This window comes from Anoplopoma fimbria, chromosome 12, assembly GCF_027596085.1.
Source record: "Anoplopoma fimbria isolate UVic2021 breed Golden Eagle Sablefish chromosome 12, Afim_UVic_2022, whole genome shotgun sequence".
Lineage (NCBI taxonomy): Eukaryota > Metazoa > Chordata > Actinopteri > Perciformes > Anoplopomatidae > Anoplopoma > Anoplopoma fimbria.
In genome coordinates, this window is record NC_072460.1 from 536,093 (window position 1) to 551,092 (window position 15,000).

Genomic DNA, 15,000 nt, shown 5'->3' on the forward strand with positions numbered 1-15,000 from the left:
TTTCGTTTTAAAATGGTCTATTTCTATTTCTAATTCCTTAATTCGATCCAGTAGCGCATCAAAGCGAGGCCTGTTTGTTTCAAGGGCGAAAATAAATGAATGTGCTTTAAATGTGCTTTAAATGTGCTTTAAATGTGCTTTAAATGTGCTTTAAATGTGATTTAAATGTGCTTTAAATGTGCTTTAAATGTGATTAAATGTGCTTTAAATGTGCTTTAAATGTGCTTTAAATGTGATTTAAATGTGCTTTAAATGTGCTTTAAATGTGCTTTAAATGTGATTGTGCTTTAAATGTGCTTTAAATGTGCTTTAAATGTGCTTTAAATGTGTGCTTTAAATTTTTAAATGTGCTTAAATGTGCTTTAAATGTGCTTTAAATGTGCTTTAAATGTGCTTTAAATGTGCTTTAAATGTGATTAAATGTGCTTTAAATGTTTTAAATGTGCTTTAAATGTGCTTTAAATGTGCTTTAAATGTGCTTAAATGTGCTTTAAATGTGCTTTAAATGTGCTTTAAATGTGTTTTAAATGTGATTAAATGTGCTTTAAATGTGCTTTAAATGTGATTAAATGTGCTTTAAATGTTCTGCTTTCATAACGCTCCCAGCACATATATATATATATATATATATATATATATATATATATATATATATATATATATATATATGCTCTTCTTATGTAAGGAGTCTCTGCCTCTCTGTCTGCAGGGCATGTTCGTCCTCGGCCTGCCGTACGCCATCCTCCACGGCGGCTACCTCGGCCTCTTCCTCATCATCTTCGCGGCCGTGGTGTGCTGCTACACCGGGAAGATCCTGATCGCGTGTCTGTACGAGGACAACGAGGACGGCATCAAGGTGCGCGTGAGGGAGTCCTACGTGGACATCGCCAACGCCTGCTGCGCGCCACGCTTCCCCGCGCTGGGCGGCCACGTGGTGAACGTGGCCCAGATCATCGAGCTGGTCATGACCTGCATTCTCTACGTCGTGGTCAGTGGCAACCTGATGTACAACAGCTTCCCGGGGTTCCCGGTCTCCCAGAAGGCCTGGTCCGTGGTGGCCACGGTGGCGCTTCTGCCTTGCGCGTTCCTGAAGAACCTGAAGGCCGTGTCCAAGTTCAGCCTGCTCTGCACCCTGGCCCACTTCGTCATCAACATCCTGGTGATTGCCTACTGCCTGTCCAGGGCACGCGACTGGGCCTGGGACAAGGTCAAGTTTTATATCGATGTGAAGAAGTTCCCCATCTCAATCGGCATCATCGTGTTCAGCTACACCTCCCAGATCTTCCTCCCCTCCCTGGAGGGAAACATGCATAAGCCCAGCGAGTTCCACTGCATGATGGAGTGGACGCACATCGCAGCCTGCGTCCTCAAGGGCCTCTTCGCCCTGGTGGCCTACTTGACTTGGGCAGACGCCACCAAAGAGGTCATCACAGATAACCTGCCGTCGACCATCCGGGCCGTGGTGAACCTCTTCCTCGTTGCCAAGGCGCTGTTATCTTACCCGCTGCCGTTCTTTGCTGCAGTTGAGGTTCTGGAGAAGTCCTTGTTCCAGGGTGGCGGGAGAGCCCTCTTACCTGACTGCTACGGCCCTGGCGGGCAGCTGAAATCCTGGGGTCTGGGACTTCGAATCGTGCTGGTAGTCTTCACCTTGCTCATGGCCGTCTTTGTCCCCCATTTCGCCCTCCTTATGGGTTTAACTGGGAGCCTCACCGGCGCCGGCCTATGCTTCCTCCTGCCAAGCCTCTTCCACCTGAAGCTCCAGTGGAGGAATCTCCTGTGGCACCACGTCTTCTTCGATGTTGCCATTTTTGTAATCGGGGGCATATGCGCCATATCTGGCTTCATTCACTCCGTTGAAGGACTTATAGAGGCGTACAGGTACAATATCCACGACTGAGGGCTTCAGAGATGACCTTTATTGAACGGCGATGTGCTAAAGTGCCACACTCTGGCAAGTTGTCATGACGCAAGACCTTATCGAAACATCACGTCAGCCACTTGACAAAGAAGCTCATGAGGATGATTATTTGTGTGAAATGTACATCTTTTTTTATTTTTGCCTTCGTGATAATGTGCAATAATAAACTCTTCAATCATAGTGTTAAGTATTCTACTCATTCCAGAAAACGTGTTTTATTGACTGGACAGAGGAACACAACCTCCGCATGAAAGGGGTGAATAAACATGCGGGCAGTAACAGGCCTGTCCAGGTATCAGTCTTCATGCAAAGTTGTCAAAGATCCAGTGAAAATGTTTACCATGGGTCTTACTGTGTATAGGTGTTTATATCTGGGGAATGAAATATGTGAAAAACAATGGAGTGAATATGTAATTAATGGTTTTTGAGCTGCTAGATATATCATTAATCCCACTTCAGAGAAAATATCAATGCACCCATCAGATCAGATGGTGCTCTGTGGTTGATAATAAACCATAAAAAAACGTATGTGTAGTTGTTTAAAAAAATGAATTCAGTTTGTTTTGGTTTTTTGTGTTTTATTTTCCATCTTATGCCTATAGTTGTCCTTGTTGGATCATTTGTTTTATTGGTGTTTCAAGTGTCATTCTGGATGAAGTGAATTCAAAGTGCAAGCAAGTGGGTCCTAACTGTGTTGTATGAAAAATGTCTGTCTGATAATATTCTCTTCCTATTGAACTTGTTAATTGTGATTTAATGGAACTAACCATGGTGTGTGAGACTAAGAGTATTTGTTGAATTAAGAGATAAATAAATCTAATATTTTATGGCTGGTGATTCTAATGATTCCTTGAAATGAAGCCAGGGATGAATGAGAGGCCGTGCTGATTTTACTTTCTCTTTTGTTTCTACTGTCCTGGGCTCGGTTTAACGTACTCCTAAATGAAAAACAGAAAAATTAGTAATCAAAGACAAGACTGTGGGTTGCAGTTGCAATGTTGTGTCAAATGGCATGCAGCTAAATTTGCTATTATTTATCTAGCTCCAAAATCAGCAGATAGCAGACAGTGTGAACACTTTGCACTGTTGGTTATCAACAATATAACCTCCACGTACGCCTGTGAGTTCAAAATGTTAAAGTCGGCACAACAGGAGATGATTATCATTTCCTTATTTATTTATAAGTTGGCCACACACACACACACACACACACACACACACACACACACACACACACACACACACACACACACACACACACACACACACACACACACACACACACACACACACACACACACACACACACACCAATGCAGAAGTCTTTCTGGGGCTATTGTCAGATGACAGTAAGTTTCACTTCTCAGTGATACAGGAAGCCAAAGCTGTTGTTAATGAATCAACGGCAGAGAAACAGTGAAGACGCTTGTTGAGGAGCTGACTTTCAACTTTGTAAAAACAGTTATTAAGGTATGTGCAACATAATAATATACCTATATATATATATGAGAATAGCTTTTTTCAAATTTAGAATGTATGTTTCACATTATAGTGTAAATGTCTCGCTGGTTCTTTGACTCTGTAGAGTTTAGCAGTTGTTTTCATGCTCAAATATTTGTATTTGTATCAAGTATTTGGTCCATTGCGCCACAGGGGACCCAGGAAAATGCTCCCATCTGTCATAGTAGGGCTCATGCTCTTCTCCTCTACCTGTGGAGAAAATCCTGCAGTACAAGTCATCTTGACTGACAAAGGACTTCAGTATGGTAAGACGATGTAACATGGTGTTTTACACTCAGTTGTTAAGTTCATTCAAACACCAAATAATTGCTTGTTTTGGGTGTTAGATTGCTCTGCAGCCACATTAGTCTTTTCGTAAAGAACAAAAAAATGGTCCATGAAACATGTCTCATTCAAAACTATTAAAACTGTGCACATGTGCTGTTCCTGTCCCAGGAAAGCATGTCGGGGCAGGATGGATTCAGGACAGGTTGGAGCATGTCAGTCTCCCTGACATAAATGGTAAAATCTTGGGTGGCATACACTACACACTAACAGGGTAAGAGCACATTTGACATTCTTGTGTCATTTATTTAATTCGATATTTTCACATTACTCAGATCTGAGTCCTCACTCCTGTCTTTGCTCTCCCCATGTACACCAGAGTCACCATAACAAAGTGTGACTTTCCAGAGCCATCTATTGAGTTCCGTCAAGACGTCACAGGACTCAAGTTGTCCACCTCAGGCCTCAGTGTTGCACTAACCGGCGAGTGGATGACACACTTTGGCATAATGTGAGTTTCCCCCTGATCTCCACCTTTAGTCTAAACTCCCTGATTGTGAAGCCAGTAACCTCACAGCTGTTCACTCTAGGTTTGTTGTCAGGTTTTTTTTCTTCTTTTTGGGCAAAAGACAAATCTTCAAAGCACCTGAGGTCATCTGATTGTTCACTTTAGCACAATTTGAAATATTATAATTTATATAAGTTACACACTTCAGTTCGACATGTTGAAAGAGAAATTAACATAAAGTCTAAATGAGGAAGTGATATTAAAAATGCAAAGTAGCCTTTCAATTCTTAGTTTATCTGAGGACAACTAGAAAAGGAAGTGTCTCCTCGAAGGTATCATGTCTTTAGTGCTGTGTTGTTTTAACTCCTGTACTCTTTTGTCAAACATCATTGGCTGTTTTCTTACAGAAGAAAAATCACATGTTCACTTATGACACACCGTCCTCACTTTTTTAATTGAACTAATCTTTATGTCGGCCTCGAAGTCACTAAAAAGTATATTAGTCATTATTTTATTGGAAATGAATGTAAACCAACGCTTGCCACTATAATGAATCATATTTTGTCAGTTGGATTATAAAAGGTGATGTTAGCAGCAGTGATCAGTGGCTTATTACCTCCAACAAAAAGGTCATGTGACAACTATACATGCATCTGAGACACTAGCACACAGATTCAAAAGTAAAAGTAATTTTGCTGACTTCCTGTTCTTTCACCCAGTAAAAAGAGGCCACTTTGGAGTTCATGTTGAATATGAAAGTTACAGCTAACTGGGGATATTATGAGGCCTTTTTTAACATGGCGTTTTAATCAAATGATATATTTAGAACTTGGACAATATGGACTACAGAGCTGTGCCCATTCTTTGAAAAGGTTTTAATGTGACTTTTACATTTTTTCTAAATCAAATGTATTATTTTGTCACTAAGGCTCGACTTGTTAGCGAGTTGGTAAGCCAACAATGGCAAATCAACATGAAAATATAAACAAGAAAAACAAGGGAGGGAAACAATGCAGATCAGAAACAGGAAATATTATTTTTATAATGAAGATAGATTTACAAGGTGTTATTTCTAATGCATGCATAATACGTTGTAACATGGACAAGTCACTGAGGTAAGTCGGCTTAAGTTGTGTGTATGTATGTTACAATCACACACACACACACACACACACACACACACACACACACACACACACACACACACACACACACACACACACACACACACACACACACACACACACACAGTAGGGGCTTTGTATATGTGTATGCCCGAATAAAAGTTCACCAACACCACATGCACTGATTTTGTTTGTACGTGTGTTTCAAGACATGACGGGGGAACATTCGACATGGCTGCATTCAATATGGACGTGACCTCTGTAGTGGAGCTGGGGAAAGATCCTGACGGGCATCTGTCTGTCACCAGTGTCCACTGTGATGCTCGGGTCGGAAATGTGGACGTGCGGTTTCACGGTGGAGCAAGGTACAGAAACACACAGCGAGAGGGAGAGATAGGGGAATAGAACAGATACTGATGTCTGGATGTGAGCTCTGCATTTTCATTTGTTAATAGTTGGATCTTCCAGCCTTTTGTGGAGCATTTCAAGGGGCGTATCAGGGGTGAAATAGAGGCCACAGTGAGTGTCTATCTTTGTCATATTTATCAGTAGAGACTCTGTCTATGCTGTATGATCAGACAATGCTCGGGTGAAACATATTCTACAGATTTTTAGTGATGAACACTGCAGGACATTTGTCTTTGTTTTTTTCCTCCATAGATCTGCCCTAATGTGGAGGAGTCCATTGTAAACTTGGAGTACCACCTACAGGCCATGAAATGTATTGCAGCAGGCCGCATCCTCCCCCTAAAAAACATTCATGTTTATACCAGTTACATAGTCCAAATGGAAATGATCAGTCAAGAATTTAAATCTATGAATAGATTATTCAGCCTAAAATACGATTTCTTCTCTTATCAGTGTCCTTTAATCTGGATGAAAAATTTACTTTTGACGTCCCTCTCACCGGCCTACCCATCATTAATTCTTCAAGTATGAATCTAGGCCTTAAGGTAAATATACACACACTCTAAAATCTATTTTCATATTTAGGAAGATCTCTGACTTTGTGCCACATCATTTCAGGCAGATCTTTGAAAAAAAAAGATGGTATAAACACAGAACTATAGGTAATCAATAGCTGTACTTGATCATTTGCAACTCTTTTTCTTAAGGGAGAGTTCTACGATACCAAAGCTCATACCGAGCCTCCCTTTGAGGCCCAGCCTTTCACCGTGCCCGAGCAGCCGGCCTACATGCTGTCTGTGGGCCTGTCGGAGTTCACTATGAACTCTGCCTCGTATGTGTTCTACTCAGCTGGCCTGCTGCAGGTCGTCATCATTGACAGCATGGTAAGAGGGCCTAAAACACTATCCTTCTGCCCCAATATTTGTCCACTGTTAAAATAATGTTGTTTCCTCACCTCAGATACCTCCGTACCTCCATATGCACCTGAACACCAGCTCGATGGGGCCTTACATTCCTCAGGTAAGTGTGTCTGTACCAGGGCTACATTTGGCAACACTGAAGAGTTTCATTTACTACCTGTTTTAATGGCTTTATGACAGCACGCACCAAATGTCACAGAACTAGAAAACAGCTTGGTAGGAACAGGGCTGCATGATTGCGTTGTAGTTCAACAGTTCTTTTTGAATGGATAACAGTGCTGGTATGAATCCACAGCTTGAGGTTTAGACATTATAAAGTCATCATTCATATAAAACAGGATCATCTCAGTTTATTTCTTAAAATGTGGCTTCAATATAAACAAAAACAAAAATGCAGGGGACATTGTATCTAATAATGAATCATATTCTATAGGTATGGTTTTACTTTTGAATGGCTGTTTGCATTGTATTATACAGTATGATATCAACATTCTATCAAATGCGTTAAAAGTTGCTGTAATGCCAAATTGAATTGAATTTTTGCAAAGTTGAATCTAAACTGTCTCACAGCCACTTATTCTTTACGCCTATCTTTTCTCTCTTGCTGCAGCTTCCCAAGATGTTTCCAGGTCTTCTGATGACTCTGCAGATTTATGCCAGAGAGGTGCCCATGTTTTCCTTCCAGCCCGGTGTTGTTAAACTGGGTCTTCAAGGCGCTGTTAAGGCTTTCGCCATCCAACCAAATGGTACCCAGACCCCGCTGTTCAAACTCAATGTGGTGAGTATTACTCTTTATGTCAACAATGCATCAACGTAGTTCCATAGTGGATATTCTATAAGGACATTAAGATACATTTAAACTAGTTCTAAGAGGATTCATCATTTAATGAAATGAGATTATTGACAGAAAATGAATGGACAACTATTTTGAACCTTTAAATGCATAGTCTGAGCCATTTATCAAATAAAAATGCAACAAACCAACAGCTCTCAAGTGTGGGTTAGGGTTAGGTGTAACTAGGAAAAAATGATTCATGATGAATAATCATTAGATGAAGCTGTAATTTAAACCTCTTTCCTTCAGGACCCAAAACTCAGCGGTAAAGTGTGGATTGCTGATGGAAGACTGAAGGGCTCCATGGCCCTGGATAAGTGAGCATCGGCATGTTTTCTAAAACACACCTGAGCCTGAGTATACAAACTAAAGCTTAAAGTCGGCCTAATGATATTTCCTACTTTCACACAGCTTTACACTGACGCTGGAGGCGAGTGAAGTGGGAACCTTCCAGGTACATGACACAACATGGCATCACTCTCTCTGTCAGTAACAGGAAGCGTGTTTACATCTGAGGAGAATCAAACAGTGACTGAAACATATCACATGTTTCTCTTTGCAGACTGATTCTTTGGAACGTGCAACGAAGGCAGGAATGATGTTCGGCTTGGTAAAACTGAACAGTGAGTCTGTCTTTGTGTTCATACCTCTTAACATGTCATTGTTTAATAATAACATGAATTAGAGCAACGCATAGGGATACAATGCATTTTGTCCTCCAGAATATTCCAAAACAATCCAACAAAATGTGAACTCTACATAGTGCTTGACTTGACTTGTACTTTTCTGTTTCAGCGGAACTGGGCAAAGGTCTTGTTTTACCCAGAATGAGACACGCAGAGCTGGTCGACACAGTTCTGGGGATGGAAGAGGTCAGTGTTGGTAAAAGATTACTCATGAATGTTGGGTCAGCGTTACGCTTTTGCAGGATATTTTAATTAAGAGTTGAACTTGTTGGGCTGACCTTTGTCTTTACTTTTAACAGGGGTTTATAGCCATCTCTTCAGATGCTCAGGTGTTCCTAACAGACAGAGGCTTCAACTGAGGAAAACAAACGGGTCTGTTTAACTCACCAAAACATGGACGCTCTTCATTTCAGTTCACATTTTAAAACCTTTCAACCAGCAGTTCATAATCACCATCTACACATCTACAGCATTCATGTCAAATCAACAGTTTAATCCTGCAGTTCGTCTTTATAAAAGCTTCTAAAAGCCTCAAATCAGATTTATGTTTCAAACAAGGTATTAAAATTATTTTTTAAAGTGCATTCTGACAGTGTGTTCATATTCTAGATCGTTAGTTTGGATAGCATGCTGTGTGCCACTGTTCATACTACAACCACAGGGCATCACCTTTAAACTGTATATAATCTGATAATGTGCAAAAAGATGAATCTACTTGACAGTAGTGCCGCATGAGGTCCTCATTTAAATTAAGACATTTGAACTTTCATTTCAAAATGCAAATTTTGAGCACCAGGAATATTAATATCTTGATTTATCTGCTTTTACCATTTAGTGCTACTGTTACGTTAACAAAAGAAACATTTGTTTGGTTTCCGACACATTTCTCATGTTTCCTGTTAGTCTCGATAACTACCAGGAGCCGACTACCTGAAGATTTTGATTGACGTTCGAGGCAACAATAAAGAAATGCTTCAGTCCAATATTACCAGTTGAATCGAATTAATTTCTTTGTTCACTGTAAGGGGTTGATTAAGTTGATAAAACACCACCAGCAGCATATTCATGAAACAATGACATCTCTTTATTTTGAAACATTTCAGTGTGTACTCTTTTGATCCTGTTACATGTTCACATTCTTGGAATGTAACACCACCAAAATATAAATATAAGCCTATTTACAGCCACTGTTCCTAAAATGTTCCCGTAGAAAAACATCACACTTCGGTCATGAAATGAGACACTATGAGGTTACCAACTGGCTGATGGGTCAGTTAGACAGCTGACCAGACTTCAAACGGATCATGATCCTGAGCAGGACACGATGAGGAGTTAGACAATTATGAACAAACATTTAAAAAGAAGCTCAGCTGAACTGGAAGCAGGTGTGAAGAAGACTGACCTATTGAATACACAGATATACTGAACTGATCATCAAATAGCTTTCGTTGTACCGCAAACCCCGTCATTGTAAACTTTAATCTGTAGAACTGTCCTTATTAACATTCCTAAAAGAGGAAGAGAAGAAAAGGGAAGAACAAGAGTTAAAGTAATGTCGCCTTCATCTTAGTGTGGTGTTTATGAAGGGAGCAAACAGGGAAACTGCACTGAAGTCAACCTGAGAGTCTGATGTGGGATAAAGAAGGTACATGTAGTATAAAAACAACAAGCTGACAACTTTTTAAAAATCTATTTAACAGCCTTTGTCAATGTTCACTTATACAAATATACTTTAAATAACACCAACTATAGACATTAAGAATATGGACAGTGGGTACATATGTTCATGGTCATGAATAAAGTTTTTGGGGGTATTAAATCAGTACAAATACTTCAATCTTCACAGTTTCTGTTTGCACATCCTGTGATCCTGTAACCCTGCAGAGCTCTTTCTACAACATTGCTGAATGTTCACAACCTCATTTTGCAACTTTTCAGGGACATCCTGGCTTTAAGTTATTAAGCTGAAAATAAGTTAGACATTCAGTACGCACAATCGTATACAGTCACACTTAACTACTAACAAAGGCAAGAAAGACTTCAAGAAATAAAGTCATTTATACCCATTTGTATGACCAGAATCAAGACCAGTCCAACATGCTGGTAGATTTCCACCTGATGGCACAAGAGTGGCAGTTGTACCAGAGCTGGACAAGTACTCTGTTTTACAGCACCGTTTTCATAAAGCCACAAACTGGTCATGTGGCGCAAAAGACCGCAGACTTATCTGGATTATCAGCTTGCTCAGTATCTGACCTCACATGACCGTCGAGAATGAAAAGCCTGCAGCTTCGATAACACAGGAAACGATTGCTGAAGCAGCGCCTAACTTTAATACAGCCTGTTTGCATTGGGGTCTTTTTGGCTTGAGATCATTTGGTCAGTTCTGTCGTACAAAGCAAGTTCAGCCAATCCAGAAAAAGTTGGAGAAAAGTGCCTTCATCTCAGCTGTTACCAGTACTCAAGTTGCTTACGAGGATTTAGAAACGATAGGAAGAGAACATTAGAGAGACATGAAAAAGTCAAGATGAAGGAGGGGGAAGACAGACAAGAAGAACATTTATGAAATGTGGAGGCACCGTGTGAATTCAAAAAAAGAAAGAGCTTTAACGTCACAAGACTAAGTCCTATGAGCTTCAAGTGCAGTCCAATTCAGCCCCGTTTTTTTTAAAACTGTCATTAGCTCAACACTCCCCGTCATTGTCCACAGCGCCGAGTATCAAAGTCGTCTGCGCGGACTGCTGAGGAGGGACAAACGCACAGAAACAAATGCATGTAGGGCCAACAGGTGGGGCTGTGGTTATTAGGCTGTGTGGGCAGATCAGGTGAGGGGAAATGTCTGAGAGATCCATCGGTTCATGATGGTGGAGGAAGCAGTGGGAAGGCTGGGATCATTTGTCTGCGACTGCCGCCGCCATTGGAGCACGTATAGAACCACGAGCTGTCGCCGCCAACTCCTCAATTTCTGTGTTTAATCTTCTGATGACCCACTCCATTGCCTCCCGACCCTGAGACAGACGGAGGGAGAGTATTAGGAAACATAAACATAACATTGCTGTGAAAAGAGATAAAGGTGAGTGATCAGGAGAACTTAAGGGCAGCCTCACCTTGCCGGCGTTGGTAGAGATGGTCTTGGCCATGAGACCCTCGAGGTAGCTACTCAGACTGATGCCTTTCACACTGATCAGAGCCTCTTGTGTCAGCACCGTCCTGAGAACACAATTACAAACAAAAAAGGTCATAAAACAGTCAACACGATGTTAAATCAGTTTTAGATTTTGTAGCCATTTCATAGTCTTTAAATCAAAAACTACAAAACATTTTTGCAATAAACTTTGACCCAATTACTCAAACCTAAGCACACATTAAGGACAGAACAATAAATAAATAAATAATTTTGATACTAAACAGTGCAGGTGACATTTGACATTTATAAAAGAAAAACTGAGTCCTTTACTTTTCAGGATCCTGCGGATGTGGCTTGTAGGTCAACTTCTCATCCACAGATACGAGGTTAGTGAAGGAGATCTGGTTGGACATAAAGTAAATATTAGTCTTTGTCTCTCATTTACAATATTTACAATGTCTACAGGCATTTCAGAAAGCTGCTGCAGTGAGAACAGAGCCATAAAACCCTAGACACTGATCCGCTCGCTCGACAAGACCTTTCTTGCTGTGAACGTGTTAAAGCAGGTAAACACAGGTGCAACTGATAACAGCGATGGCTCCAGATGATATGCAGCATTTATTAGTGTAAGAATGTGCACCCGTGTTTGAGGAGTGAAATGCCCACTGTCAGACTACTATTATATCAGCCAACTCAATTTAGCACCATGTTGAAATCCAATGTGGTTAGATTGCAAAAAATAAGGAGCTTGCTTTAAAATTCACCCATGCACCATGAAGACAATGACTCTCTTCAGAGTGCAGGTCATGTGTATGTTTAGGCAACAAATTAAACAGGTCAAACCTCTGCCAAACAAATGAATTGATATCTGAATAAGCAATTCCCAAAACCAATACATTGTCACTAACATGGCATTAAACAAACTTTAACAATCAGTAGGTAGAGAGTCTTTAACACTGTGGAAGCAGCTAAAAGGCTGGTATGTGAATGGCTTCTTAATGAAAGGCCAAAGCTGACTGAAGAAACAACTACAGCTTAGCTTAATCAGTGGACCTTTTTACAAAAACAAATCAATTGGTTTTTGATCAGAAATATCAAAGTTCCACTAGAAACAACGCCTGAAGTCCTCACATATCATGATGTGTTAGCCAACAGAATTTCTTCACCAAAATAACTTTGTGCAATCCATCAAATGATAAAGAGGACTCCATGTATTTGTTTTCTGTCCTATTGGCACTCTCACTCTCTGTATCCCTGTTCAGTGTTGTTTACAGAGAGTGTATGTATTAACAATGATGACAGGGATACTTACATTTGTAGATTTCAGCTCAAAGCTCTTCTCTTTGGGGTCCACAACTGAATGTTCCTGAACATAAGTGCATGTCCTTGTTACCCCGATCATCTGCAGGAAGAAGACACAACCCAGGTCTGGATTAAAATTTTAATTTCTTTAAAGGATTCTATAATTAACGATGTTGAGCCCTGACAGTCTTAATATCTCACATAATAACAACAACGTATACTATTGTCTTGTGTTTCTTTCCTTTACTCATGTATTTTAGGTACACCATTCAAATTGTTTTTTCTACTGTTTTTTTTATTGCTTATTTATAATACTTGTTTTATTTTATTTTTAGCTTGTCTTCTTCTACTATGTCTCTTGTGTGCACTTTACGCTACGCTGTTGTAAGTCTGCAAATTTCCCCGCTGCGGGACTAATAAAGGATTATCTTATCTTATCTTATCTTATCTTATCTTAAATCTGGACAGACGATTTATATACAACGGCAAACTGAGGAGGTCAAACCATATCATCTGTCAGGATGATCAAAGATCAGGCCGGGCGGAGTTCATTTATTATCAAATCACAAGAAAGCAGCAGCTCAAGCGTTTCTCTCATCATCTCACTTACAGACTTGGCCATGGCGGGAAGCCCCCACTCTGTGCTGAGCAGTCTGGTGCTGTGTAACCGCCCCTGTGTGTCAACGCTTCTGTCCAGAACATCCACACCAAACACACCGGGGTTCATGGGGTTGGGGTACTTCTGCATTGCCGCCTTGGTCACCGTCTCCCATGGATGGCTGTCAAAAACAAACATTAACATTTAGCAAGTTCCTAAAGGTCACTTAACACTCACATGTTAGCCTACTCTGTAACATCAACATTACAGGAACGCACACAGAGACACCCACATATAACTCAAGATGCATTGATACGGGGACATCGCAAGAATCCAACTTCCTCGCAAGGTAAATGTGACAACATGTTGGAATGAGGCCGTTTCACCAGGTTGGATGTTTGAAGGCATTTGTTACGGGTTAGGTCTTTATGCTCAGGACTCGGGACTCAGGACTCAGGACTCAGGAGGGGAACGGTCAGACTCATGTTATGATGTTACAAAAGGGTCAAAGTTCATATTGTCAACATTAAAGACTGGTGCAGAATCAAAATGGAGGAATGAACCAGACCTTCAGACTGACAGGAGGAGGAACGCCCCTCCACTATGGACCCAACTAGAACCTGATGGATCCAACTAGAACCTGATGGATCCAACTAGAACCTGATGGTTCCAACTAGAACCTGATGGATCCAACTAGAACCTGATGGTCACTGTGCCTCTCTCACTGCTGTCTTGTGACCACACACACACACACACACACACACACACACACACACACACACACACACACACACACACACACACACACACACACACACACACACACACTAACACTAACGTAGACACACACACACACACACACACACACACACACACACACACACACACACACACACACACACACACACACACACACACACACACACTGTGTGTGTGTGTGTGTGTGTGTTAGTGTGTGTCTCTGGTTTGAGTGTGTGTCTCTGGTTTGACCCTGTCAGTCAGTAACACCAATGACCTCCGTTCTTCCCGTTAACACGTGATCACCTCTCATAACGGGGCCCTGTGGACGAACGTCTCAGGGCTGCAACAGACAGAGACTCAGCTTCACACCTGACAGCTGACAGTTTACAGCTTCACACAGCTTCACACAGCTTCACACAGCTGACACCTCCTCACCTTCACAGCTGACAGCTCACCCCGTTAGCTAACGGGCAGCTAACGGGGTGAAGCTAGCTGACGCGGTTAACCTCTATGAACAAACAGAACATGTAAACATGTATATATATATATATATATATATATATAACATATAAACATAAACGCGTCACCACAGAGGGAACGGGTCACATGTAATGACTGTTAACGGACACACATGACACACATGACGTAACAGCCCGTTACGGTCAGAAGTAGCTACCGGCTAACTGATAGCATTAGCATTAGCATCAGCACTAGCATTAGCATTAGCACTAGCATTAGCACCAGCAAACCTAAGGAGACGTTATTGAGCAGACTGACGTCATCACTCTGATCACTACTCACTTAAAGACGTGCTCAGAAGCCCAGATCTTCATCTTCAGAGAGGAGAGAGGAGGCCGGAGAGCAGAGAGGAGACGGGAGGCTCTGTAGCCGCAGACAGGAGACCGCAGAGGGGAGGAGCCGGAGGAGGAGCCGGAGGAGGAGCCACATAGGGGAGGAGCCGCAGAGGGGAGGAGCCGCAGGAGGAGCCGGAGGAGGAGACGGCCTTAAACACGGCCTCCCCCTGGCGGCGGAGAGCGGGACTACACCA

General features: G+C 41.5%; 3 protein-coding genes across 4 annotated transcripts in view; 2 read left to right on the forward strand and 1 right to left on the reverse strand.

The window, feature by feature from the left end:
* Window positions 1–1,897, forward strand: part of LOC129100384 (vesicular inhibitory amino acid transporter-like) — a 3,454-nt gene extending 1,557 nt beyond the window's left edge. Inside the window, exon 2 of the mRNA XM_054609994.1 lies at window positions 710–1,897. Within this exon, the coding sequence (XP_054465969.1) occupies window positions 710–1,897 (1,188 nt within the window). The remainder of the gene's footprint in view (window positions 1–709) is intronic.
* A 1,399-nt stretch (window positions 1,898–3,296) lies between these two features.
* On the forward strand, window positions 3,297–8,766 carry bpifcl (BPI fold containing family C, like). Of its 2 annotated transcripts, none has more exons than XM_054609234.1 (16): window positions 3,297–3,388; window positions 3,550–3,684; window positions 3,875–3,977; window positions 4,083–4,214; window positions 5,545–5,700; window positions 5,791–5,854; window positions 5,996–6,056; window positions 6,197–6,288; window positions 6,451–6,627; window positions 6,704–6,763; window positions 7,274–7,441; window positions 7,748–7,815; window positions 7,910–7,952; window positions 8,061–8,121; window positions 8,294–8,370; window positions 8,484–8,766. In XM_054609234.1, the coding sequence occupies exons 2-16, from the start codon at window positions 3,585–3,587 to the stop codon at window positions 8,541–8,543; spliced, it is 1,422 nt and encodes a 473-aa protein (XP_054465209.1). In that variant the 5' UTR covers window positions 3,297–3,388; window positions 3,550–3,584; the 3' UTR covers window positions 8,544–8,766. The 2 variants fall into 2 exon arrangements, with proteins under 2 accessions (XP_054465209.1, XP_054465208.1); XM_054609233.1 differs by having other exon boundaries at window positions 3,572–3,684.
* A 480-nt stretch (window positions 8,767–9,246) lies between these two features.
* On the reverse strand, window positions 9,247–14,845 carry LOC129099834 (PRELI domain containing protein 3B-like). The gene is made up of 6 exons (XM_054609235.1): window positions 14,754–14,845; window positions 13,224–13,392; window positions 12,624–12,713; window positions 11,642–11,712; window positions 11,292–11,394; window positions 9,247–11,192 (listed from the first exon to the last, which is right to left on the reverse strand). Exons 1-6 carry the CDS (start codon window positions 14,783–14,785, stop codon window positions 11,076–11,078), a joined length of 582 nt encoding a protein of 193 aa, XP_054465210.1. The 5' UTR covers window positions 14,786–14,845; the 3' UTR covers window positions 9,247–11,075.
* Window positions 14,846–15,000: the final 155 nt, after the last annotated feature.